Genomic DNA, 19,459 nt, shown 5'->3' with positions numbered 1-19,459 from the left:
CTGTAATTCAACTCATACTAGTCAGCCAATAAACTGTATACTCAAAACTTAATTACCAATTTCTGTGTTCCAAACCTAGGCTGATGATCATCAAAAATGTGATGTTTCTTTGGCATTATAAAATTAGATTTCAGTCATTCTTAATGAAAGGGTGTTTGTGCTGCACTTAGTGCTATTTTGTAAGTCTTGATGTAGAAATGAAGGATAAATTAAAAGTTTAAATATGACATTTAGCTTCCAAGGATGATTCTTAAAGTCATGATCAACTAAGTTTTCATTGCCAGCAATGCTGGTATTGACTTGAATGCTAAGTAGATGTCTTTTGTTTTCCGTCTCTTAAGAGCATCACACTTGTATTGAAAGATCTAAAAATTATTTTTCCAGTTGAAAAATCCTATTCAGTCTGCTTGTGTTCCTCTGCTCTCTTACAACTGCCTGTCTACTGTTATCTAATATTTTACTACAATACATGTTTTTAACTTTTTTTTTTTTTTTGTAATAGCTAATGGCATTTTATATATTTTTATTCTTTTAGCTACTTTGAAAGAACTTATATCCCAGACTATGGTGCGCTGGTCCCAGGAAGATCAGATTCAAGATCCAGAATTAGTTCGTGTTATGTACACCCTCCTTCGTAGGCAATATGACAGCATTGGGGAGCTTCTGCAAGCTCTGAGGAAAGCATACACTATTAGTGCTGCCTCTGTGAAGGACACCATTAATCTACTTGCAGCACTGGGCCAGATTCGCTCACTTCTCAGTGTCAGGATGGGAAAAGAGGAGGAATTGCTAATGATAAACGGATTAGGGTATGTAATCAACATAATTTTATTTTTAAGGTTGTGTAAAGCTTTTTGTTATATTAGTAAATCCATTTTAGATCCTGGATGAAAGTTACTGCTGTACTAAAATGCAGATATGTACCAGAAATTTTCATTTTCACAGATATTTGCAAGATGGCTCCAACTGATCTCTCTTGCAGTATCAAATGTGTCAAAGTTTCTGCTAACTGAGGTATTTTCTCATGTAAAGAAAACAGACTCCTTTTACTATAGCTAAGCCTAATGCTTAAAGCTTCATCAAAGTACATGTTTTGCCATCTCTGGAGAAAACAGATAACTTAAATCTTTATTGGTGTCAATACTACATCTTTCCCAAACTTAAAGCTCACATTATATTTCATGCATTAGTGAATAAACTTGCTGGTATCTTTTTAATTGGAAGGTTTGTGCAGGCAGTTAGGTAGAACCAGCAAAGCGTTGAATTTTTCAAACTGTTTAGTATTTATTCTGTCAGTATCAGTGGCAATGTAAAGTATTTGAACATGGAAGACTACTTATTTTATACTTTTTAACAGCAGAATGATAAGTAATTGCCTTTATGTAATGCCTGCTGACGTGAGAATATTTTTTCTGTGTCTTTGCTATGAAATTACCCCTGTGAAGCAGCAGTATTATGCTGTATGTCTCCATGTCTGTTACTTCTCTTATGTGAATAATTGCCAGATTAGGTCATTTAATGTAGGAAGGAAAAAAACATTCACAGAAAATAATTACTTAAATTGAAATGGTGTATTCAAAAAAAGAGACAATGGTAGTATGATTACCTGATAACTGTATTTATTTGTCTTACATTAAGAACATTGAAAAATTTCTCTCCTTTACAGCAGATGTAAGGATCTTCCAATATTCTTACTATTTCACTGCAAAAATTGTATTGTTTCTGTAAAAATTGCAAAGATTAATTTCTTCAGTTGAATTGAGCACATCAGGGTAACAACTCATTAATTATTATGTGACAATATTACTGATGCTGAGTTTGTAAAGTTGCTGAGAATTTTAGGAGGGATAAAGGGTAAGTTTTGGCTAAACTCAGCATGTGTGTTAGCCCCCTTCCCAGAGGTGCTGTATTACAAGTCATCTTCCGTTCCTGGTTTTTTGTATTTCTTTAAAGCAGTTATGATGTCTGTCATTTGCCATTTGTTTTTAACAGGTTGACCTAAAATGTTAGAATCCTTGGATTCCCTATCAAAACACATAAAATGTGTTCTGGATTATGAAACCAATAGAGTGAATTCTAGAACATCTTGAGAGGATGGTGGGCAGACTGAAAATGTTAAAATATTCCTATTTAAGGGGACTGTATGCCATTTTACATCTTCTGACAGATGGTCTTAATTTTGGAAATATTGATGAAACACATTTAACAGATAACCTTGAATATTAAGTCTATTTATTGTCTTCTACTTTGTGAACTGAGAAAATTAATTAAGGAGTGTTGCTGCAGAAGAAAGATTAGATTCAGATTTCTTGATCTCTGAGATCCCCTATTCTCTACTTAAAACATGACAGTATATTCTTTTCCACTTAAATCGTTGCAGAATATATTTTCTCTTTAAACAGAACAGATGGTAAGAGCAATTTAAAGATGAAGAAGTACCATTTTGAACTAATTTAAAAGTTTAGATTCTTATTATATAGAATTCATGAAAATTAGAGGAATGACAGTATACTGAAATGTGAAGTGTTTAGTTGTCAGGTGGTTTTGTATTATGCTGAAATCTAAGAATTTTAAATTATGTTACTGCAGTGAATGCACATTTCTGAAATCTCTGATGATACATCATTGATTTAAATTAAAACCGTGTTTTAATTTAATTTCTTGAAAACACGTTGCCTTTTCTTCCATTTTAGGGATATAATGAACAACAAGGTGTTTTATCAGCATCCTAACTTAATGAGAGTCTTGGGCATGCATGAGACTGTTATGGATGTGATGGTGAATGTGCTTGGAGGAGATAAATCTCAGGTAATTTCACTGTAATTTTATTCTGTGTTTTGCATTTTGAACCTTTTCAAAAGTATAGCAGGATTTTTAAGAAGAAATACGTGAAGAAAACCAGATGTCCCTCATGTAAGATAGATTTTGCTTGTCCAAATTTAAAGACTGATTAGTGTTAAAAATTGAACAGTTTTCATGCTACTAGAGAGAGAAGCCCAGCATTCTAGGACATGATTTTTAAAAAGTGAGAGAGGTTTTAGGTGTTTCATTTATCTATTAATAGGACTTCAAAAGGTTTTATCCTTATTTTAAATTAAATATATACATTACCTACATTTATGGGAGGGTGTAGCTCTGCTAGGAAAATTCTTATTAGCAATAAACTATAAAAGACTAACACCGCCTTAATTTTGAATGTTCAAATTCAAATACTTGAATCGAGCAATAATTTTCTTGCAGAGTTTTATTGTCCCATTTCTTAGTGTTATGCTTGAATATATATGTGTTAGTTTAAAGGCAGAGTGGCATAAATTTTGAGAAGCCTAACTGGACATTTAGGCTACTGAAGAAAGTCAGAAGTGCAGTGGGCTTATCTTCTTTAGTCTCTTTGCTTATGCCTCATGCTTTTATCCTGTTGCCTCGCTCCCAAAAAGACGGGACTCCTCTAATCCCAGTACTGCTTATCATGTTTTCTTTTGCCTGACCACTCATTCCTCTTATGCATTTGCAATGATTTTCAGCCCATTTTACTATCTTGTGCTTACCTTGTCTCTGACAACTTTTCGTTACTTGAAAGCTTTCTGTGTGCAGCTACACCTCTCTTTCTTTGCCTCTTTGGTCACATAGCTCATATACTTCTGTAAAATACTTACACCTTGTGTCTTGCTATACCATAGATTCATAGAATGATAGAATCATAGATTGGTTTGAATTGGAAGGGACCTTAAATATCATCTTGTTCCAACCCCCCTGCCATGGGCAGGGACACCTCCCACTAGACCAGGTTGCTCAAAGCCCCATCCAGCCTGTCCTTGAACATTTCCAGGGATGGGGCATCCACAGCTTCTCTGGACAACATGTTCCAGTGTCTCACCACCCTCACAGTCAAAAATGTCTTCCTAATATCTAATCTAAATCTCCTTTCAATTTAAAACCATTATCCCTTGTCATATCACTGTGCTTCCTGATAAAGAATCCATCCCCGTCTCTCCTGTAGGCCCCCTTCAGAAGGCCATTATAAGGTTTCCCTGGAGCCTTCTCTTCTCCAGGCTGAACAACTCCAACTGTCTCAGTCTGTCCTTTTAGGAGAGGTGTTTCAGCCCTCTGATCATCTTCGTGCCCCTCGTCTGGACCTGCTGCAACAGGTCCATGTCCTTCATGTGCTGAGGACTCCAGAGCTGAATGCAGTACTCCAGGTGGGATCTCACCAGAGCGGAGTAGAGGGGCAGAATCACCTCCCTCGACTTGCTGGCCACGCTTCTTTTGATGCAGCCCAGGATGCGGTTGGCTTTCTGGGCTGCCAGCGCACATTGCTGGCTCATGTTGAGCTTCTCATCCACCAACACCCCCAAGTCCCTGTATTTGTGCTTGGAATTTCACCAGCCCAGGTGCAGGACCTTGCACTTGGCCCTGTTGAACTTCATGAGGTTTGCACAGACCCACCTCTCAAGCCTGTCCAGGTCCTTCTGGATAGCATCCCTTCCCTCCAGTATGTCAACCACACCACACGTCTGTGTGTCATTGGCAAACTTGCTGAGGGTGCACTCAGTCCCACTGTCCACATCACCAACAAAGATGTTAAACAGCACCAGTCCCAGTACCAACCCCTGAGGAACTCCATTCATCGTTTGTCTCCACTTGGACATTGAGCCGTTGACTGCAACTCTTTGAGTGTGACCATCCATCCAATTCCTTATCCATCGAGTGGTCCATCCGCCAAATCCATGTCTCTCCAATTTAGAGACAAGGGTGTCATGCAGAACAGTGTCAAATACTTAGCAAAAGTCCAGGTGGATGACATCAGTTGTTCTTCCATTATCCACCAATGCTGTAACCTCGTCATAGAAGGCCACCAATTTTGTCAGACACTGTTTGCCTCTAGTGAAGCCATGTTGGCTGTCACCAGTCACCTCCTTATTTTCCATGTGTGTTAGCATGGTTTCCAGGAGGATCCGCTCCGTGATCTTGCTGGGCACAGAGGTGAGACTGACTGGCCTGTAGTTCCCCGGGTCTTCCTTTTTTCCCTTCTTAAAAATGGGGGTTCCCCCCTTTTCCAGTCAGTGGGAAGTTCACTGGACTGTCAGGACTTCTCAAATATGATGGATAGTGGCTTGCCAACTTCACCTGCCAGTTCCCTCAGGACCTGGAGATGCATCTCATCAGGTCCCATGGATTTGTGCACCTTCAGGTTCCTCAGATAGTCTCAACCATCATCTTCTACTGTGGGCGGTTCTTCATTCTCCCGGTCCCTGTCTTTGCCTTCTGTGACTTGCCATTTGCTGTCTGTTGATCTTCTGCTGGCATACTTAACTTCTAATCTGGCAGAGAAGTCTCATTTGAAAGGTTCTCGACCCTAGGTAGAACTACTAGGCTGTAATCTCAAAAAGGTACATGTTTGTGCGTGCTGTGAATCTTTCACTCTGCCAGGTGAGGTATTCTCCTGAATAAAAAGGAGTAGGGCCAGAAACAGTGAGCATGCCTTGGTCAGCTATGGTTTTATATACTCATTTGAAATTCAAAAGGTTTGTCCAGTGAGTCCCTTATATACAGTTCAAGTATAGTGGTGGCATCAGGCACTAGAACACTGCTTTTCTTGCTCTCGAGCAACTTGCTGACAGCTAGATTGTTAGTATGTTCCCTTTTATTTTCTCTTTCCAGCTTCATGGACATTTCTTTCTGTTCAGTGTTATAGCTTCAAGAGATGGAATGAGCCACCGTGCAATGTAGTCTCTGGTTTAGGAATTGGTTTTCCTAGGTTGTGGCAGCAGATGGTTTAAGATAGATCTCCAGCTTCTTGGATTAAGTGATTTTATCATGAAGCTGTATTGAGACACGTAGTGCCTCAAGTGTTATAACAAGTGTTACAGCTCACACTTCCCTGAAGGAATGGTGAGAAGGTAAAAACTTGACAGTTCAAGCTGAAGAAAATTTATGCCAGGCTTTTTTTCCAGCTATGATGTTAATAAATGAGTCAGAAATAGATGAGGAGATCTGCGGAATATGGTGTGGCTGAAGGTATCTCACTACCTTGGAAGTATTTTGCTAGTACTGGCTAACAGAACCCTGGAAAAGTACTTCATTGGTGAAATGTGTATTCCAGAAAATACTTGGGCAAGCTGTAAGCATTTCTATCACAGTAAGGTTTTAGTGAGTATCATTCTGCTATGACGTAATACATTTGGGGTTGAGCTTGTTATTGTAATGCTGCTAAGATAGAGTTTTTGTATAATTGCATTTTCTAGTCAGGAAATTGCTTTGATGAGAATGATTTCTCCGTTTTTTTCCCCTTATATATTCCCTATAGTCCTCTGCAAAATCTTTTTCAACATTTTAAACCTTATGGCCTAGTGAATGCAAAAGTTAAAAGGAAATGTGGGTCCTTTCTTAAGTTAGAAGCAAAGCAGCTGCCAGCTGCTTATCACCTTGGTAACTTCACTATACTTTCCTTGTTAGGAGTGAAGGAAGAAGAATTGGGACAGATTGGTAATTAACATATTTCACTGCTTTGTCAACTTTCTTCTTCAGCAGATCGTTTTTCCTAAGATGGTGGCAAGCTGTTGTCGATTCCTGTGCTACTTCTGTCGAATTAGTCGTCAAAACCAAAAGGCCATGTTTGAGCATCTTAGTTACTTACTGGAAAACAGCAGCGTCGGACTGGGTATGGGATGTGGCTGTAATAGCTAAAAGCAAGACCAGGAGGATCTGTGATACCACAAGACTAGTATCTAATTTCTATAGCAAGTTGAAGCACGTGATAAAGCCTCCCTGAAGCTTAAACCACTTTGTGGTTTCACCTCTAACTCATATGTTTTTTTTTTTCCATTCTCCTTTCATCCTTATGTGTCTGTGAATAGTATTAGAAATAGAATAGCCTAGATCTGTGTTTTTGAATACCTTGAAAAATTCAGGGTTAAATCCATACAGATTGACTTTTTTTCCACTCAAAATAGTTGTGATTGGAAATCTAAGATTAAATTAACCCTTTATGGTGCTTGCCTGTTTAATTTGGTTTCATTTCCATTCCCTCTAAAGTTTAGTCCACTGATACGTATTTCATATTTTTCTTTGGAATACTGAATGTATGTTTTTTAAAGTGTTTTTGTGTTAGATTTTGTAACACAAGGAAATTTTTCTTGGCTACATAGGTGACTATATTAATAAGGTATAGCAAGGCAAGATAGCGCATGATTTCACAGTGCTTTAGCTGTTCATGGTGACCATTTTGATGTCTGCATTTGACCATATTAAGCACAGAAAATGGGATAAGACGAAAAGAAAGAAAATAGTTAACACTGAAGCTTGAAAATGTATCTTTTAGCTGAATATAGGCATATTTTAAAATCTTAAATTGATAGGGTTGTGCAGAATTAGTTAACATGTTGCTCTGCTAAAGAAATAGCATAATATTCCTCGTATTTGCTATGTTGTTAATACTGATTTCTTCATCTTCATTTAAAACCAGTGTGGTTGACTATGTTTATAGATATGGATGTCAAGTCAGAAAAAAAATTCAGCATTTATTTTAGTGTTACTCAAAACAGGTAACCGTGTTCTTGATTGAAGAACAGCCATACAACATATTATTAATATATTTATGTTCTAGATTTCAGTGTGATTGCTGCCCTCTGCTGCATGGCTGTGATTACTGCAAACTGAATTTAATTATTGTATATTAACTTTCTGTAGCATTTCCTTCAATGAGAGGTTCGACCCCACTAGATGTTGCAGCAGCTTCTGTAATGGATAACAATGAGCTTGCACTAGCATTGGAGGAACCAGATCTCGATAAGGTAACTGATCACTCTGACCTGTTTACCTATTTATTAAATAGGGTACTTGTGCTAGAAGGTAAAAGGACAAGTTTGGTCATAATAATTTTTGGATATGATCTCCTCAGAAATACTTCCTCTAGGGATGTGTTGTCTCAAGGTAAGATGGACTGAGCAATATTTTCCCTGATTATGCTTTACCCTTAGTGGGAGTCACAGCAACAGAGGTTTATTTCTATCTTCTGCATCCTTTCACTATTGTTATAAGGTAGAAAGGATGACAAGCAAAAAGGTGTGAAACAGGAGAAAGGCATATCAAGAAACCTTGTTTGGGGAGGAGTAAATTTGAGAATTAAGAGGAGAATGTGAAGAAAGGAAGCTGGTCTTTTGGCTTATGTAAGTCATAGAGATTGATGGGAATGAAGGTAAGAGCTAAGAGAATGGAAGAGCAGGTATTTGAAGAATTGAAGTCAGAACAGGATTTTAAGGGTAGTTGCAGTAGGAAACTGCATCCAGGACTCAGGTCATTGGCAATGGTTAGGAATAAAGGGAAATGTGAGGAGAAGCAGGATGAACTAGAAATGGTGGGTAAAAGGATCCCAAAAAATGGCATGAAAGTTCTCTATATGCCCAGGAAGGAAAACAGATGGAAGATGGTGCACAGAAAAGGAGGCAAGCAAGGAAAAGAAGTGATACGTGCTAGCACAGCATTGGGAAACAGAGAACAGAATGTGGCTTTTAATATAAATGGAGAAATGTTAAGTACCTAAATGATATCTTAGCACAGGGAAAGCCTCTGTGCAGTATGGGAGAATCCTGTGATGAGAGCAGAACCGGTTGTGGCGGTGTTTGTGATCAGCATATGCTGTGGGAGAGGAAAAGCTGGGAAATGGAAACAAATGGATGTATGATGGGTATAGCTAGGAGAAGACAGAGACAAGAATATGAATGGGAATGGTGTGAGAGAGCACAGGAATATACTTAGATAAAGGTAACATTGAGAACAACTGTCTATTTTGTATCACCTGCAAAACTGCTGAGAATGCACTCTTTCTTGTCATTAATGAAGATATTAAGCAGTATTGGCCCTAGCGTCAACCCTTGGGATACACCGCTATTGACTGGAATGCCTGGTATATAAAAACCTCGTTATTAAAAGAAATTACTATGTTCATTTTCACACTTATTTTTAGAAATGTGTTTCTGAACACGTGAATAAATGATTGGTTCTGTATTGTAGGTTGTTACCTATCTGGCGGGTTGTGGCCTGCAGAGTTGTCCAGTATTGCTGGCTAAAGGATATCCAGACATTGGATGGAATCCAATAGAGGGTGAACGTTACCTGTCTTTCTTAAGATTTGCAGTTTTTGTTAACAGTAAGTGTAATTCCTTGGCATGCAAATTCCATCAAAAGGGTTCCTTAAAATTACTTTTCTAACCATAAAAACGTGTTAATGGATGAAGAGAGGTTAACGCATACTGTTCTCATTACAAATACAAGATTATTGGTATATGCTACTTATTGTAATTTTTTGGATCTTCATAGTTGCATTTTTTTCCTTACTCATTTTGTAACTTGCATAATTTGGTAGAGTATCCTGTTAAGGTAGCAAATGATACTAGGATTTCATTCAGTAAAAAAACTGGTATTTACATGTAACATATACGCTGGTTTAAAGATAACCAGTGAGCACTGATTTTAGACCTTTTGTGGCCACTGAGAGATTAGAGGTTTGTAATTAAGCATTACAAAACACAAATTTCCAATAGGTCACATGTTGAAATAGTTCTGAGGGATCAGTGTTTGTAAAGTACCCTGGCAGTGTAACTTAAATCTGATGTCTTAAAAAAGTAAAAAAATCTGTTTGGATAACTATCTTATACTTGCTTCTGTGGGCAATTTCCTTTTGTTTATGAAAAAAAGATTCTAAAGTCATTTAGATTATCTGGATGCCACTAAACAAAAAACATACTCCTTGTGTATTTTTTTCATCAAACCAGTAATTTAGATTAGAGATTAGATGAGATCAAAAGATTTGTCTGTTCAACACCTATCTGGTCTGCCAATATGGAAGGTGTTTTAAAGGATGGGTAGTGACAGCCAGGGGGGAAATAATTATAAGCAGTCTAATTTTTAGATTTTGGCTATTCTATTCTCATACTATTCGTCTGAAATTAGCAAATAATACCTGAAACAGAAACAGTAAACGTACTTTTCAGTTCAGTAAACATACCTGAAGTATGTTCGTTAGTTGATAAGCCTGTAGCTATTGAGAGCTGTTAAACTAAAATGACAAATTGCTATGATGTAAGAAATATAGAACAAGTTGTCATTGTTTCCATTGTTGATTTTTACAAATAAAAGTTAACAGGTCTCTGTGTAATTAGATGAAGATAACTTTGATCTTACTTGTGATAGTTTATATAGTATGAAGAGTAAACTTTGCTGGGTGGACTGCTAGTCAGTAGAATTAAGTTTTAGTTTCAAGTGTTTCAGCTGCTTTTTTTCTGAAAAACAGTTATGGTTGGAGTTTTGAAGTTTCTCATTATGACAGTTTTGGAGACAGCACTTTTGAAAATCTGATTACTAATTTCTCTGTGTCCTCTGCTTGAGAGGACAATTACAAATATAAATCAGTAAAGTATTTGGGTTGTTAAGATAAAAGCAACAAACATACACTTGTAAACACATGAATGAACACGTGAATCCTGAAGTTATGAAGCATAACTTCTTTCTTCAAGCAGAATTCTTCATTAACTTGGCCTGTGTGGTAAATTAGAGCAGGCTGCAAAATATTAAAGCTATTTCCAGAAATTTGGCTTCCCATCAGAAGGGTTATGGAAAATAAATGTATATACAGAGAAGGTCAGAATAAGATCCTAGTGGAAAATGTAGTGTACAAGAAATTTAAAATTGAAAATGTAAACTAATTAATTCTTGATAAAACTGTATTGACTTCAGTAGGGCAACATTAAAGATTAATTTGGTCCTCTGTGCTTTAGGTAAGTTTCTTTCCTTCACATTCTAAATCAAAACTACTTGCGAAGGGCTTTTGCTGATATGTGCTTCCTTTTAAAAATCTTCACTTAGAAGTTTTTAACCAAATGAAACTAAAATTGACTTTAACATTTAAAATCCTGCTTTTTTCCTGCAGTATGAAAATAAGGTGAATGAAAAGGAGAAAGAAAGAAAGAATGAATGAAAGAATGAATCTGTGTAAAGTCAGTAGTTAGGGTATAGAATCATAGAATCATTTGGGTTAGAAAAGACTTTTAAGATCATTGAGTCCAACTGTAAACCTAATGCTGCCAAGTCCAGCGCTAAACCACATCCCTAAGTGCCACGTCTCCATGTCTTAAATACCTCCAGGGATGGTGACTCAACCACTTCCCTGGGCAACCTCTTCAGTGCTTGATAACCGTTTCCCTGAAGAAATTTTTCCTAATACCAAATCTGAACCTCCCCTGGTGCAACTTGAGGCCGTTTCCTCTCATCCTGTGTTCCGTATTAAGATCATACCAGTGTTTTAAGTGGGAAAAATACAAGACTGACATGTTTGAAGTGTTTAGCTGCTTCTTCTAGAGCCAGTCAGTCCCAATTATCTCACCTACCCATTGCCTTCCATTGACTTGGACTTCCTGGTAGTATCACTGCTGTTCTCAGCTAAACCACAGTTTCTAATCCTACGTTTTTGGTCGCTGCTAAAGCTGCAACATTCAGTTTAATATAAACTTGCTACTTACATTTCTGTGCTGGTTTAGTATTGTAGCTTGCATGTAAAATATAGATACTGATGATCCAAGCTACTGACATCACAAGTTCAGTTACTGTGAACCATTTGTTTTTCTGTAACTTGTTTTCTTCCTATACGCCCCATTAATTTCATATCTTCCTACAGATTATCAGTGTTTTTACAAGGTAGCCATTGTGAATTTCTAAACAGGTGCATCTAACCATAAGCTGAGCTTTTGACTCAATTATTATTCCTATCATGCTTGCACGTGCCACTAACAGCAATTCACGAAGCAGTTAGTTACGTACAGAGAGTTCATTTATATGAAGGTTCTTTCTCCGAATGAGTTTTATTCAGCAAGCATCTAGATCCCAGCATGTCTGCCTGTACTGCCTGTACTGAATTTATACAATAGTTAAACCCACTTTTTTTCCTTTTCAAATGTACATATATTTTTCCACACAGAGCTGTTATAAAGCGGGTTGTTTCAAACATATAGTTGAATCATGAGATTTTACTATAGGTATATTTAACCTAAAATACAACTTGTTATTCTTTAGGCATATTGAGAAGATTAAAGTCTGAGATGAGTTTTCCACTGACCAAGTGCTGAGAACATAATCTTAAGCAACATTCCTTGCTTCAGTTGGCCCATTAAAAATCAAATAACTCTCATGCCCTCTCATAGGTCTGACTTGGATGGAGTTAACTTTATTCATAGCAACCCATATAGTTCTGTGCTTTTCATTTATGGCTAAAAAAGTGTTGATAACATACCAGTGTTTTGACTGTTGCTGAGCAGTGCTTGTGCAGTGTGAAGACTTTCTCTGTTTTTTTTTCCCACTCTTCCTCTCCTTCCCTGACCCCAGTGAATAGTTTCAGGGTGGACAGGAGGTTGGGAGCGGACACAGCTGGGACAGTTGACCCAGATTGACCAAAGGGATATTCCATACCATGACGTTGTGCTCAGCAATAAAAGTGAGAGGCTGCAAGGGTTGGCTGGAGTCAAAACTTCCTTCCCACCCTGTCCAATTACACACTTCTCTCTTGGGGCTATTAGCTTTTATACCAGAGAGAGCAGACTTTGCCATTAAAAGCAAATTAACTTTCTAAAGTGAACCTTTCTAGGCTGAATATAGTAAAACTCTTGCAAGGCAAGTCTACCACTGTCACTTTTATTTTTGATAAAGCACATCCAATTTTGCCAACTTGATACATTTTTGTTTTCAAAAATAAGGATGAGGATTTGTTTTATATTTTGTAAAATTTAGGGGAAAAATGCAGTTGTCTTCCGACTTGTCAGGAGAAAGTATGTATAGTGCTTTTTGGTCCTCAGGTGAAAGTGTTGAGGAAAACGCAAGTGTTGTTGTCAAGCTCCTTATTCGACGGCCAGAGTGCTTTGGACCAGACCTTAGGGGAGAAGGAGGAAATGGTTTGTTGGCAGCTATGCAGGAAGCTATCAGGATCTCAGAGAACCCTACTCGTGACCTTCCCTCCCAGGCATATAAAAGAGAAAGGTAAGTAAATGTGAATGCTTGTTTGGCAAATGGTGATTTAATAACTGGTTTAATCATGCTTGCAATACCTAGATAATAGGCCCTGTTGTGTAAGGCATTATATATAGAGCACTAGAGATTTGCACCCACAAGTAGTCGTCATATGGAATTCATAAAGCATGAGCTAGATAAAAGTGGAATAAGAGTTATGAAAGAGAAGAAGCCTGAAGGACAACGCAAATGAGACGGCTGTTGTGGAATGAAGCTAAGACAAAGTGAAAGACGAATATAGAAGTCTCATGTGAAGTCAGTTATTACTGTTTAATTGCCTGCTTACTCTAGGGATAAAAACCTGGTAATCCAGAGCCACAGGAAATTAGTATGTCTGATTAATAGTTTCTGGATCATGGATCTAGCTCTAGAGAGGAGCTGTAAACTTATATTAGCAAAAATGCTCACTGGTATTGTTTACCTTCTAGTGATGATGAGGAGGAGGAAGAGGAGATTGTGCACATGGGCAATGCAATCATGTCATTTTACTCAGCTCTCATAGATTTGCTTGGACGCTGTGCACCAGAAATGCACGTAAGTTCATTTTGTCACTTGCTCAGAAAATGTAGGAGATTCCTAAACAGAACTGTACATGTCTAAGTAAGCTATTCTCTCTTCAAAGGCTTCTTCCCTTCAGAAGGTGGACTTTATTACATCCACTGTATCTAGACAGATGTGTTCCCTGCAGACTGTTTATAAAGAATCATTCTCTTTTGATTCCTTATGCTTTTTTATTTATCTAAAATTTTGAGAATTTTTATATGACTATGGAATCGAAGCAAAGATGAACTACTAGTGTTTCACATTTATACTACCAATGAAATTTCTGAAACTGGCCCTTTGCTGTTCTCTGGAAAGCCATAAAAATCATTTTCATAAGAATGTGATACAGAGCTGCTTTTGTGTGCCCTGATGAAATATGGTATCTACACCACATGAATACATGGAAAAATATGTAAAATAACTGTTTTGACTGTAATGCCTATAACAGCCACATGCACAACTTGGTTTAGTTAGATTGGCTTTTGCTTGTCAATATTTAAAATTCTTAAGGAGCATAAATCCAGCTGAAAATGCAATATGTATCTCAATACAACAAGAAGCATGAAATTTCTTTTGTAGTCTCCCTACTTAGGATTACCAAAGCTATTAACTTTATTAGCTGTAAAGCTGCATGGAGCTGTCTGTTGCCAGAGATAGTACTTTCATGTTAAGAAAGTTACTGGAGGAGATTTTCAGAGACAGAGGTTGTGAGTACCTGATTTCTGTTAGAAGTTGAAAGGAATTGGTCACCTCGTTGTTAATGCCTTTTGAAATTTTTACTGCATAGAAATAATAGAAAAATGCATAGATAATCAGACAGGTTTGCATCTGTTCATAGTATAAAGAGGCAAGCTCAAAACCTGGCACTGTAGGTTCTGTAAGTAACATGAATCTTTAAGAAATTTTCAGTTTCACTGCTTTATCAGGTTGGTTTAGGAATCTTATCCGGGGGGGCGGGGAGAGGGTGTGTGTGTGTTATTGGGAATTTATAATACTGTGAAATTATTGATATGATATCAAAATCAGGACAGATTCAAAAGTAGGATCAGCTGAAAATTGGCAACTGCATTAGAGTGCTAGGATAAATTGAATTTCTCTACATTTTTTCCAGTGTTTGAAGAAAATCGTATTAATTTTCAGGAAATTTTTCTTGCATCCCTCAGTACTAACATTTCTTAATTGATAAACTTTTTCTAACAGCTTATTCAAAGTGGAAAAGGAGAAGCTATTCGAATCAGGTCAATCCTTCGATCTCTGGTGCCTACTGAAGATTTGGTTGGGATTATAAGTATACCACTAAAGCTGTCAACAGTTAACAAAGGTAACTTCAATACTTTTATTAGACCAGTTCATCTTTTTATGAAAATCTTTTGGCACAAAAGCCTTCAGGTGTAAAATAGAGCAGTTTTGTTAGAGTTGAGTACAAGAAGAGCACGTTCTTCAGATTTTAATTAGATATGTATAAATTAGAGCTGCTGTCTCTCCTATGGAGCAGAGAATGTAAGAACATAAGAAACACTTTACAGTTTTACGCTAATGCACCATCCACCCCAGTACTTTGTCTCTAGCAGCGGCTGAAGAGGTGCTATCTCTTCAGGTAGAATGTGTCCCTTTGCACTTGCATCATCTAATCATTTGTTTAGAAAGATTAGAGTGTACCTCACTGCCCATTAATATCTGTTTCTGGACCTGGTGTCCGAGAATGTAACTAATCCTTTCGGAATAGTGTCTGTACCCACAAATTTCTGTGGCAGTAGATTCCAGAACTTCACTGTTTGCTGCATAAAGAAGCAATTTAAGCATCTCTTTTTTTAAAACTTATACTCTACTAATTTTAATTAACGCCCTTGAATTGTAGTATTTTGGGATTTGGTGTATAGCAGTTCTTCATTCACCTTGTCAGCTGCATTAATCATTTTCTAAATCTCAGTTACATCCTTTCTCAGTCCTCATTTTGCCGAATTGAAGAATCTCAACTTTTCTTAGCCTCTCATTATAAGATAACTGCTCCATTGCCTGAATCATGTTAGTTACCCTTCTGTGCACCGTAGCTATCTCTATTCTGCAGCCTTGAGATATGGAAAGCAGATATGGGGCATACACTAGATGTGAGCAGGTCGTACTGATAATGTGGGCACACCGTAGTTAGGTTTATGTATTAATTTTCTGTTTTATTTAGCAGTAAAATGATAACCTCTCTCATATTCTGAATACCTCTTTCTCATGGTGCCCATTATCTTGTTGACTTATTTGGTCGCTGCTACACGTTGAGCTGATGGTTTCACAGAATTTCAGCGATGACCTCAGAATCTCTTTGTAATGTCAGTTCCAAGCTCAGCATCATGTAGGCATGTCTTATTTTTCTGCAGATGCATTGGTTTAGAGTTTTGTGTGTCGAAGTGCAGCTGTCTCTACTTTGCCCACTCAGTTTTGTTAACGATTTGACCATACAGAAAAATTCAGTGTTGTATACAGACTTTCGGGCTCCTTTGTTTGCTTCCTTCTCCAGGTCACTGATGACTCAGTATAGAGTCCTGTTTGTCTTTGCTTGACTAAAATGTTGCACATGTACATTGCGTTTTAATTGCCTTTCCTATTTCTTGGAACTGTGCTCTTTATTTCTTCCCTGACCTTTTCAGAGGAAGCGAAAACCAGACTTACTCACTTTGCGATTGTCCTGATCTGAAGAAGGTGCTGCTCCACACATACTGTCTTTTCCCCAATTTCTAGGTATAAAGTTCCACTTGGACCTCTAACATTAAATCCTAGAGGCCTCATTTCTTTATTATTAAGGTGCAGGCTATTTCTGTACTTGTTCATCTCATCCCAAGAGAATTCCCCCTTTTATAATCACTCTAACTAAATCTCTCTTCTCCACACCACTATCTCACCCATCCTTTGAGACTCAGGACCTCTACCTGCCTGCCTCCCACAAGGTCCTCCTGTAAAGTATAGAGACGTTATCATGGCATCCTCCTACACATCATGAAGCCACCCAGCTTAGTGCTTAATACAGCAATCTCCCACTTCCACTGCTTGCTTCTTCATACCCCTGGAGACCCTGTCTACCACAGGAGAATCCTATGTGCAGTACATAACGACGTAGGGTGGAGGAGTGGTTCTTCTCTTAAGAGATTAGATACTTTCTTCCCAGGTAGATACACTCCTTCCCCAAGACTCCTCCTTAGTACATCAAGGGTTACCACTGTGGAGTTGAAGCTGTGCTGCTGTGTTGCTGTAGGACCTATCTGTTTCTCTTACTACTCTGATTCATCCATTCTCACCTCTGGGGAATGAGACTACTCTCTGAAGATCCAAACATTGTGTACTGTGTGTACACATAGAAAACCTGAACACAGGGCATGGCATGGATCTGCTGCTCTCTCTGCATCAAACTGTGTAGCTCCCTACCTGTACGTGGATTGACAGTGGAACTAGCAGCCTTCTTAACATTACCTGGGGAAGGGAAGTTAGTGAAGACTCTTGACTATTCAACCTCTTCACTCTGAAACTCAAAAATAATGCAAAATCAGAGTTCAGAGTGCAGAGGTGTGTTGATGATAGTCTTCTTACTTGTTATGCAACTGTTGATTCTTTCCTAGAAGCCGTCAGTGTGGTTATCCAGGGTGGATTTATTTCCACAAAATAATTTCCAAGATAATCGTACAAACTGACATTTTCTATAAACATAAACTCAACAGAGGATGAGGTTTTTATGGCATATGATCTCCATGTTTCCTACTAATTTCTAAAAAAAACCCTACTGGTCTGTCATTTTCTTCTAGGGCAAAGTATCTTTATCCTACTTCCCCTTCTTCTGTTGTCCGTTCTGTTTCACAAGAGTTGTCTACTCCCCTTTACAGTCAGAAATGGTTTATCTGATACACAGTTAACTTCTGTTATTGTTGTCTTCCCCTTGGATTCTGTGTTCTTTCTAGTCTAGTTTACATGAGACAAAAATTAAAATTCTTAACCTTCTTTTTCTTCACAGTTACTATATATTTTTATTACTTATCTTTAACATTTACCTTTAATTTTACCATATAAACATTCTTCGTAATAGTAATAAAACAAGTAGAATACTTTACCATTCATTCTTAAGTTTTCATTTAAGAGTGAAAGGTTAATAAATTGCAAAATAATAGGGTTTTTGAAATAATAAAAAAATAGTATTCTTTTTCAGCATACAAGAAAACTGAACAGGAATATAATTTTCATTGAACATGTGATTTTACACATTAAATGTAATTATAATGTCTTTCATTGTCTTGCTGTTTCTTGTTTTATCAGTTATTGACTATAAAAAATTGCATTATATATTTGTGTAGATGGCACAGTAAATGAGCCAGACATGTCTGCAAATTTCTGTCCTGATCATAAAGCACCCATGGTACTCTTCTTGGACCGTGTCTATGGTATTAAGGACCAAAGCTTCCTCCTTCACCTACTGGAAGTTGGATTTTTACCAGATTTAAGAGCCTCTGCCTCTTTGGATACAGTAAGTATTTTGCTGTGGAGTTTAGATGCAGTGGCTGGATATAGTCTCTGTAAGTGTTAGCAACAGAATTCCAAGTTAAAAAAGCTTTTTTTCTTTTTTTTTTTTTTAAAAAAAGAGTAGTATAGGCTCACTATCAACACAAACCGTAATAATTCAATTACTATTAATTTTTAGTGCTTAAATCTGATCACAAGCATTCAGTACCCACCTTGTAAACCAACAGTGTAATGTAGTTTTAAAACTTAATACAGGCTTACATTAATAATAAAGTACATTGGATATACTGTAATAGGCCTGATGATTACTTTAGTTTCATGTCTGCTTCCAAGAATTACACTGAAAATTCATATATGTGTAGGTATGAAGAAATAAAGTGAAATGAAAAGGGCTACTTAATACTTCTTGATTTTTGCTAGCCTATTTAAAGAAAGTTGCATATTCTACTGGTTCAGGGTGCAGTGGGGCAAGAGATAGGAGATAGGTGGATGACTTGAATTTTCTCAAGTTCAAAAAAAAGTGGTTTTGTCCTCAGGTGTATACTAGGAATATTACATTAGCGCCCAGCTGCTAAGGGGACTTAAGTATTTCATTACTATGTTTTATAGACTTCATATTTAGTATCCTTAATTCCATATGATACTAACAATCATTTACTACTTCATACAGGTTTCTCTAAGTACCACAGAGGCAGCTCTTGCACTGAATAGATATATTTGCACAGCTGTGTTTCCATTACTCAGAAGATGTGCTCCCCTCTTTTCTGGAACAGAGCATCATGCCTCTCTGGTTGACTCCATGCTTCACACAATATATAGGTTATCCAAGGGACGTTCCCTTACAAAAGCACAAAGAGACACTATTGAAGAATGCCTGCTTGCTATTTGCCAGTATGTATGATACCTGTGTACAAATTGATTTCTTCTGTGCAGTATATGTATTGTAATAATTTCTTTCTTTGTATATAATGTAGAACTAATTTATTCTTGCATTAAATAAATGACCAGAGTGCATGATAGGATTGGGTTTTTTCCTAAGAGAAAATAGATTTCATTTTTCCATTATCGGTACTGCATTATACAAGCTGTCATGTTGATATGAGCTTTATGGTGATACAGGATAAATGCTGATTATTTGTAAAAACAAACCCCCAGTAATTTCCAAAAATGTTCTGGCAAGTCTGACAGTGTGTGTTGGGGATTTAAGGGATCAACATGTTTATATTTCTGATTGTGTTTGAAGAACCTCGGCCATATTTAAAAAAAAAGAACTACCCCCCATTCTCCAAATCCTAAAACTGATCCTAAACCTGAACTGAGCGCTGAAGTTATATCAGGAATTGAAATGTAGATTTGCCAACTGAATCATAGT

General features: G+C 37.3%; 1 protein-coding gene across 1 annotated transcript in view; it reads left to right on the top strand.

Annotated features, from left to right (window-relative positions):
• Nucleotides 1-19,459, top strand: part of RYR3 (ryanodine receptor 3) — a 219,232-nt gene that overhangs the window by 120,232 nt on the left and 79,541 nt on the right. Inside the window, exons 39-48 of the mRNA XM_074149970.1 lie at nt 536-809; nt 2,694-2,808; nt 6,529-6,658; nt 7,687-7,790; nt 9,010-9,145; nt 12,840-13,020; nt 13,479-13,584; nt 14,794-14,914; nt 17,922-18,091; nt 18,758-18,978. Of these exons, the coding sequence (XP_074006071.1) occupies nt 536-809; nt 2,694-2,808; nt 6,529-6,658; nt 7,687-7,790; nt 9,010-9,145; nt 12,840-13,020; nt 13,479-13,584; nt 14,794-14,914; nt 17,922-18,091; nt 18,758-18,978 (1,558 nt within the window). The remainder of the gene's footprint in view (nt 1-535; nt 810-2,693; nt 2,809-6,528; nt 6,659-7,686; nt 7,791-9,009; nt 9,146-12,839; nt 13,021-13,478; nt 13,585-14,793; nt 14,915-17,921; nt 18,092-18,757; nt 18,979-19,459) is intronic.

Source organism: Numenius arquata, chromosome 6 (assembly GCF_964106895.1).
Source record: "Numenius arquata chromosome 6, bNumArq3.hap1.1, whole genome shotgun sequence".
NCBI lineage: Eukaryota > Metazoa > Chordata > Aves > Charadriiformes > Scolopacidae > Numenius > Numenius arquata.
The sequence above is the reverse complement of the archived record's forward strand: the minus strand, read 5'-3'. Positions and strand labels throughout refer to the sequence as shown.